This window comes from Oikopleura dioica, chromosome PAR, assembly GCF_907165135.1.
Source record: "Oikopleura dioica chromosome PAR, OKI2018_I68_1.0, whole genome shotgun sequence".
In the NCBI taxonomy this organism is placed as follows: domain Eukaryota; kingdom Metazoa; phylum Chordata; class Appendicularia; order Copelata; family Oikopleuridae; genus Oikopleura; species Oikopleura dioica.
In genome coordinates, this window is record NC_137293.1 from 6,043,782 (window position 1) to 6,051,915 (window position 8,134).

The window sequence follows — 8,134 nt, forward strand, 5'->3', positions numbered from 1 at the left end:
ATTCTCGTTATGATGGTGGCTTGCACTTCGGAAACTCGCTGGATCGGCCGGTCCGAAGGCAGCTTGCTTTCCCATTCGCGTATTCGTGTAGCATTGCTCGCATTAAGTCGAACATGAAGTTGCAGAAGTCCTCGTCGACGCCGATTGAGCGGTAGAACTCGGATCGCCCCATAAAAAGATATGGCAAGGTGCAGGTTATTTCTTGCTTTAGCTGTAGAAGGAATTCGAGACCCTGCACTGCTTGGTTAAAGTACCTTCGATTGAAAATTTGCGTTATCCGCTGGTTCTATTTCCTCCCGCAAGTGAATGTTCAAGAACTCCTCGTAATATCTTTTTTGAATTTTTCGTAGAAGCGAATAATGTTATCGGCGACGTCGAAGGCTCTAGTGCCGAATTATGAGTTATCGTTGTCAACCAGCAGAAGTCTTTCCTCCATCGATGTGAAAATTTTTCCGTCTTTTGCGTCGTTGTGGCACCAAACGTCGGGGAGGTTGTGCCCACCTGGACATCGTTCATGAACTCGATGAGGCCATCGGCTGAACTGATGTTGAGGAACTCGCCCTGAACTGGAAACTGTCCGATTCGCTCCTCGACCCATTCCTTTTAAAGATTATAGAAAAAATTATAGAAGAGAATCAATTTTGATCAAACCTTTTCGGGATAAGTAGCTGTTTCGTAGTACGATCTGATCGCTCTCGTGTTCCAGGGCCAAGCGTGGCAGCAGTTCGTGATCGGCCTTGGACTCTCTTCTTCGCTGATGATGTGCATTGAATTTTCCTGACGACCGGTACGTCTGTTGAAAGGTTGCTTATGGCTTATCAACTGTTAAATCAAAAATCAATTCTGGATCAGGGAATAAGGCTTCGAAAAGACGATAGAGCGGCTGAAAGACATTTTCTTCCCGAAAGTCATTGCCCTTCCGCAGTCAAAACGGTTGGAATTCGAAAGGGTGAATCTGGAGAATCGAGGCTTGAACAGTATTTAAGTTTTCTGTTCATCCATTTTGATTTCGAAAGACATTTCTTGATTTGTCTGGTTAGACTTTCCTTGTCGTTTTTTTTTGTTTTTTGAAATAAATCATTTTTAGACTGATTTATAGATCAGCCGGAGATATTGACTGAGGTCTTGAAAAAGAGCATTAGCGGAAAAGAAATCAAGGAGGAAAATAACCATCAAGAAGAAAGCGCAAGATCCGAGCATGAAAAGCCAATTTTTTCATTTGATCAAATAAAGGAATTCGAAAAATGATTAAAAAGATAAAACCGTCTTTGATCGATTAAATTTTCCCCAGCGCAGTGCTGAAATTCGCGCGCTGATCCTTTTTCTAGCGATCAATTCTCGTCATTTGTGCCCCTTTCCCCGTCAATAAATCTCCGCAGCGTATATAATCTTTGAATAAAGAAGCACTCGCCATGGATCCAGGTAAAAAAAGAGCTTCTAAAGCGCGAGGGATCGCAAGAACTCATTCTAGAGAACTTGGATGGACAAGTTTGCCTTCGAGAGCCAGTTGTCAAGACCATGCTGGATCCGAGATTCGAGGTATGCGGGAATTTTTATAGTGGTCGGATTGTTGAATTAGTTTTGGGTTGTCGATTTTTGTGAAACCGCTTTGCGGCTTGGATTTTAAAAGAGCTGCTACGCGGCTTTTCTTCGAATTCCTATAGCAACACAGGTTGGCGAGCCCGGCTGGTCACCTCTTCAAAGTTGAAAATGTGATTTTAAGCAAGCAGATCGGCGAATCAGAGCGAAAATGCTGTTTGAGAAAACGACACTGATCAAGCCAGACGGCCGCTGCTTCGAGGAGCTCAAAAGAGAAGTCATCGAAGAAGGAAGGAAAATTATCGAAATGGAGATGAACCTGCTCAACATGAAAAGACTCAAGATCTCGGAAGCGGTCGGGCAGATTATGACTTTTTGCATCGACAATGAGCGTGAGTCTCTTTTCTTTCGATGGAAAACCTGTGACGAAAACCTTACTTAAAGTCCTAAAACAACTGGATCCTGACTCAGGTTCCCTGACTTTCTACAGAAGCAATTGATTTTTTATTCTTTTATTTTTCAGAAGAAGATCCGCTCATTAATCGAAGCCGGAACAGCTCGAATCCCTGGATGAGTACGCATCTCTCTGTTCTCTCAATTTTAAAAACTCTTTTTCAGCCCGGCGAGAGAGATTTTCCGAATATCTTCAAGCGCTGATGATGTGCAAGAGCCAACAGGAAGACGCTGAAGGAAAAATTGAAAAAGCGCGAATTAGAAGCTCAATTCCGAGGCGATCGGGGTTGAGGGCCTAACCATTCATGACTTTATCATGGATCATAAAATGTTCATGGACCCGAAGTTTATCTTCAAATATATTCCTTAGATGAATACTTATTCATTCCTTCCATTTTCTGTCGTTTTTCAATTTCAATTCGAAGAGCCCATTCCGTCGAAAAAGAGCGTGGAAACTCCAGCAATGTCCTTGCCAACTGTTTAAATTTTTTCATTTCTGAAATAAAAAAATACTTGTTCCGAAAATAGTGTTAAAAAAGTTGAGTCAGAGTGTCAGTTGACGAGGGCTCAGGTTGTTTATTGTTTGTTCGAGTGAGGACTACAAAAGGAGAAAAAAGAGAATGAAAATGACAAACATCGGTAATTGTTATTTCTTAAACGAGGATTTTTTGTGGCGCAAGTTCATAGTCAAAGAATATCTTTTAATTTTAGATATTTTCGGGTCAGAAACCTGTGTCGTGAACCTGACTCTAGATCCGTTAATAAGCATCTTTCATTAAAGCTTTTATGTTTCAGAGCCCTGACTCAGGTTTTTTACACAGGTCTCCGACCCCTTTTGAAATCAAGGAAGAGACTTTCTCATGTGTTCAATTTCTAGCGCTTTCTTTTCCATTCAAAATCCTGGCCCGAGGAACCAGTCATCTTCAAACACCCACAAATGATCCTGCCAGCGAATCCTTTAACTCCCACGTCGACGGAATCCTCGACCAAAACCAATCGCGAGAGTTTCAAAAAATGACGCAGGAAGAAAAACTCTTCAGTTTGGAAGAAATCTTCAAGAAAATGGACGCCGATGAAAATGAGGAAGTTGACGAGGACGAGCTGCAGCAGTGGATGAGATATGTCGAAAACAGATTTGTGTTTGAGGACACGGATGCGAAGATGGAACAAATGGACTTGGACGAAGACGGGATGGTCTCGATGGAGGAGTTCAAGGAGGCAAAGTACAACCCAGGAATGGTTTTATCGACTCTTTGTTGCTGAAAACGAGTGAAAAATGAAAAGCTAAATTTTTATCAAAATCAAAACAGAGCGAATTTACAAAGATCCCTCAATCAATGCAGCCACAGCTATGTACCAGAAAAAGAAGGATTTACGAAGATTCGCTGCTGACACGTACGTTGCGTTTTTAGCTGATTCAAAAGATAACTCTTCGGGAAAAAGAATCATTCTAGTTGTTCGAAAATAAGAGTATTGATCATCGTCCTTTTGTTCAGAAACGAAGATCGCCATCTCTCCCGAAACGAGTTCACCCATTATCTCCATCCTACGGGGCATGTGGAGATGATGGAAGTGATCGCTTTGGAAACCTTGGAAGATCTTGATAAAAACAGCGATGGGTACATCGATCTTGCAGAATATCTTGGCGACATTGGAGCGAGATCGTTCTCTGACAAACCAGATCAAGAAGAAGAGACGATTCTTCCGATGGGCGATGACGAGTTCGACGAAGAACCAAATACTTGGAAAGCGCCGGGAATCGACGATGATTGGATCGAAAATGAAAAGCGCATTTTCAACAAAGAAAGAGACATTGATGGCGACGGCTTTTTGAACATGGCCGAAGTGATGCTTTGGATGAATCCGCCGGTAGAAATTCTCGAGGAGCCATAATTTGTAGCTTTAGGACTTAGGACTTCGATGTGATACAATCTGAGGCAGATTATCTGATCGCAACTGCCGACCGTGACGGATCTAGCACGCTTTCCAAACAAGAAGTTTTAAAAGGAACCGTATTTCTTCAATTTCATCTCGTCTCGTTCATCACTGATGAATTATCAGTTAGAGATGATAGTTAACCGCGGTTAACGACGGTTACGCATGAGAAAGAATAAAATCGTGGTTAACAACCGTCAAACAGAAGAAAAACTGTAAAAATCGGTTTATCAGAGTGAAAATTAACCGTGGTTAACCGCGGTTTATATAAAATGCAGCCGTTAAATCGCGGTGAGCCGCGGTTTTCTGATAAAAGGATATAATTTTGGTAAACAAGGAATAAATTAAAGATATCTTATAACGCTGAGAACAATGAAAAACCACGGTAAACCGCGGTTAACCTGAGTTTTTTTGAAGAAAAACGGACAAAAGCTTATGATGCCTTCATTGAATCGCCAGCTACTCACTGGGGAAGCTCCCTTCTTCATCATGATTCATGACGAGCTCTAGAATCATTTTCAAACTCTTCTTTTTTTCAACAATCGTGCCATTAAAATTCTTCAAAATAAACAAGCGTAGTTTTAAAAATGTTTGTTTTTTAATCCTGTCCGAAAATTTATTAATTTATTTATAATTCAGCTTACGTTGATGGTACTTTTGACAGGGGAGAATTGACAAGACGCCGCGAAATCTGTCAAAACTGTCGATCAGAAAATGAAAAATTGAAAATGTCAAGTCGAGTTTACATCCAGTAATGATGACAGTACACATCCGCTGGCCCGGGTAAAATCGCTGCGAGGAGATTTTTGTTTATATTTTTTTATTTATGGCTCGTGAATGCAGTGAACAGTTTCGAAAAAGAAATGAGGATCAGGAAGCACCAAGGTCATTTTTAAATTAATTTCTTTGTTTGAGGAGTGGTCGAGTTGAAGGTGAAGATGAAGGTGGTGGCGTTTTTTTTTACTCGCTTATTTCAATGTGGAAGAAAAGAGTGGCTGGGTAGAGACTGCCGCCTTCTTTGTCGAAAAGCGGGATTTGCCGGTAGCCGGGGACGATGCTGTCCATTGGAAGGTACGAATTTGCCAGTTTGTCGTCCTAAGTTTGGTTGAAAGAGGAACTCTAGAGATGTCTCACCTTTGTTCCGACATCTTTGTCCTAGACCAGAATTTCAAGCATCGATAGCTCGGGGAACCAAGTTGTCAAGGTGAATTCTTCATTCCAGCAAGGACTTAAAAATCGTCAAAAGGGAATGATGGATTCGTTTTCACCTGAAGCCGTTGTTGTCGATGAATTTGGTCGTCCTTGAGTTCTTCGGACTGTCGTCGACTGGAGGACCAACTACGCGGATTTTAACGTAAGGATCGACCACCTCTCCTTTGTTGTACTGCTTCGGCTTTGGCAACTGGCAGCCTGAGATGATCTTGAAGACGGATTTAGAGGGAATTTGACAGAATAAACGACCTTGATTTTGTATGAAAAGGGCTGGGAGCGGGGGAAAGTTGAGTTATCGTTGATGTCAAAATTATTGTTGTGGAGAGCATCTTCTCGCAAGAACTCGGGCTTGAGGACATAGCCGGCGCCCTGGTTTTGTTTGAAGCGAGCTTGGTTGATCAGCATTTCTTCACAGGCAGTTTGGTAGTTCAGCGCCACTAGAGTAGCCGTTATTGGGAATCAAGGAAGAGAACGCTTACCGATTTGGCATCCGTAAGCCCAGACAGGGATCGGATTGTAATTTGAAGAGTCTATTTTCTTTTTGTTGGGGTAAATTCGGATCAGCTGTCGGGAAGTGTGGTTCAGAAGTGCTTTCTAGAAGAGCAGGGATGGAGAAAAAGAGTGAAAAAGTGGCTTACTGATTGGTTCTTTGCATAGGAAGAGCAGACTTTGTCGTCGATGGAACTGATGTGGCGGTAGTCCGAGTTTTGCTGGGCATCGTCGAAGTCTGTTAAATGACGGGATTGAGTGTAGATCACCAAGTCTGATAGATCTTTATGCAGCTTGATCTTTTTCTACAGAAAATTAGTTCAGAAAACGCCAAAACAGATAGAAACCAAAAACACACAAACACAAACGCGCGCAATATTGAAAAAAAAACAAGAAAACGGTACTGTAAATTTACGACATTTACAAAATAAAAAGTCAGTCCCGCTTTTCGCGAGGGCCCCGGAAAACGAGAGCTTCGGAAGCGAAAGCTACTCGTTTTTGAAGAAGGGCGCAATTCGGGCGACGAAAACAAGGAAGAGATTTCCTCGTCTGTCGAAGTCGACTGAAAAGAGACTGATTCTAGAGCCGAGGAATAAGGGGTTAAAAATGTTGCTTACAGGGGCGGTAATGGATTTACTAGTGGCGAGAAGCAACAAACTCGTCTTTCTAACCTGGTCCTTGAACTAAATCAAAGTTTACTTTTCTTGCGGTTAATAAGTGATTCTTCCCGAAAACATTCCTCAGGGAAAAAACAAACAGTGACGTTCGAAAAAAGCAAAGTTCAAAAAAAAACTCTCTTTGTGTAATTATCGATTTGTGCTTCCTTTGTTAGTTCAGAAAAAAGTGAGACAAATTCAAAGTGCAAGAAGAGCAAATATTTTTAACCTTGGAGCTTTTTAAGCTCACTCTTCGGGAAGAAGAGTGTTTTCGCCGATTTTTACGGTTTTTACGAAAGCCAAAGCTTTGTAAAATCCTAACGCGGATGGCTTTTCTTCTGAAGTACCACTGTACTTTAGTTAGTGTTTTTCAACCATTCGGGGAACGACTATTGTTGATTCGAAATTATAAAAAAAACAGGTCGGGCCTAAAGTTAAACTTACGGTCTTTTTCTGTTTCTTTTGGTTTCCAGCTTCTTCTGCTGCTGGAACACTTCCATTTCCAACTGGGCTGTCTCGATCCTTCCCTTGTGCGTATCCTTCTCCCTCGTCTTCTTCTGAAACTTCATCGTCGACGACGAAATCGTCATTCTCCGCCTTGTTCCTCGTCGAATCTCCCGCTGCTTCCTTCAATTTCTTTCCCTTGATCCAGATTTTTCCCTTCATCGCCTCGGGAGATGGAAGACAATCTTCATCAGGATCGACTGGAGCTCGAAGCAGAAGGTCTCCAAGGATTTCGACCATGTATTTGGCCATCTTTTGCTGCTGGGGAATGTGGCAGTGGTTTTCGAGCGAAAGGCAGACTGGATACTCCGATTTTTTGAAGGCGTATTGGCGGACAGTTGTGATCACGTCCTAAAAAAAGATTAAGAGTTAAAAAAAAAGGTTGAGACTTTACCTTGAAGCTTATTTTCGAGGTCCTGGTCCAACCGTGGTAAATAATCGGCTGTCCATTAGCTCCGTCCCAGCAGTCAAGTTCGACGCAGCGGCAACCTTTTAACAGGGCACTTTTGTACGCTTCTGTGCTGCTCGGCCCTGTCAGCTGGTCGTCTAACAGATACGTATTGTGACTGGAAGCGATCCAGTAGTCCGTCATCGGTCGGCTCATGTCCTGCATCTTTTCGTAAGAAGAATCGTCGATCACTTTTGCCGAACGAATGTACATGGCGAATCCGTAGAGAACGATTTCAAAGTTTGGGTCTTCAAGATTACTCTCCGTCGCTAGAATTGATACTGGAGCTTCAGTAAAAAAGAAAAACTTACCTGTCGGTTCAAAAACGCGGACCATTTCCTTGAGTTTCTCATCCGTCAAATTTTTGTAAAACTGGTATTTCTCCGAAAACTCCCGGAACTCGCAGACAGCACACATGTGTGCTGTCCAGGTCGTTCTTCAACTTTCGAAGCTCTCGTTGGGCACTGAAAAGATTGATAAACTACGGTAGATAATTTAAAGACAAACTTTTGTAGGCGCTCCTCTAAATTGTCATATTCAGCTTCCTTCATCATCTTGTACTCTTCAAGACCCTTGGCGTGAGTCTGAGCCTGTTGCTTTTCGCCTTTGATGCTCTCGACGGCCTATGTGAGCATTTTAAGATGCTGCTCTGTCTGCTTTGCTGAGGTGATCTTCTCTGCGAGGACGATCTCGAGGACGTTGCATCGCTCCTTCAAGTCGAACTTTTTGACTCCTTTGACGATGATTTTTCCTTCAGAAGTCAGTTTGACTCGACTATAGATACAATTTACGCGACGTAATCACCTATAAGCATTACCTTGAAGGGCCAGCATCTTCATCTTCCTCGGGGACTTTCTCAACAGGAGATTTTGTCGCCTTGACTGGTCCTCTTGCAGTT

At 42.4% G+C, this 8,134-nt stretch overlaps 3 protein-coding genes across 3 annotated transcripts; 2 read left to right on the forward strand and 1 right to left on the reverse strand.

Annotated features, from left to right (window-relative positions):
- The first annotated feature begins 1,360 nt into the window (after positions 1 to 1,360).
- LOC145701488 (uncharacterized) lies at positions 1,361 to 2,291 on the forward strand. Its single transcript, XM_081778707.1, has 5 exons — positions 1,361 to 1,422; positions 1,472 to 1,539; positions 1,724 to 1,931; positions 2,063 to 2,113; positions 2,158 to 2,291. The coding sequence occupies exons 1-5, from the start codon at positions 1,413 to 1,415 to the stop codon at positions 2,289 to 2,291; spliced, it is 471 nt and encodes a 156-aa protein (XP_081634833.1). The 5' UTR covers positions 1,361 to 1,412.
- A 296-nt stretch (positions 2,292 to 2,587) lies between these two features.
- Positions 2,588 to 4,492, forward strand: LOC145703346 (reticulocalbin-1-like). The gene is made up of 4 exons (XM_081780696.1): positions 2,588 to 2,631; positions 2,870 to 3,387; positions 3,489 to 3,861; positions 3,906 to 4,492. The coding sequence occupies exons 2-4, from the start codon at positions 3,344 to 3,346 to the stop codon at positions 4,068 to 4,070; spliced, it is 582 nt and encodes a 193-aa protein (XP_081636822.1). The 5' UTR covers positions 2,588 to 2,631; positions 2,870 to 3,343; the 3' UTR covers positions 4,071 to 4,492.
- Positions 4,493 to 4,750: 258 nt separating this feature from the next.
- Positions 4,751 to 7,884, reverse strand: LOC145703411 (1-phosphatidylinositol 4,5-bisphosphate phosphodiesterase zeta-1-like). Its single transcript, XM_081780769.1, has 10 exons — positions 7,744 to 7,884; positions 7,548 to 7,700; positions 7,183 to 7,505; positions 6,729 to 7,139; positions 5,778 to 5,933; positions 5,619 to 5,733; positions 5,389 to 5,576; positions 5,196 to 5,347; positions 5,062 to 5,155; positions 4,751 to 5,022 (listed from the first exon to the last, which is right to left on the reverse strand). The coding sequence occupies exons 2-9, from the start codon at positions 7,651 to 7,653 to the stop codon at positions 5,083 to 5,085; spliced, it is 1,524 nt and encodes a 507-aa protein (XP_081636895.1). The 5' UTR covers positions 7,654 to 7,700; positions 7,744 to 7,884; the 3' UTR covers positions 4,751 to 5,022; positions 5,062 to 5,082.
- Positions 7,885 to 8,134: the final 250 nt, after the last annotated feature.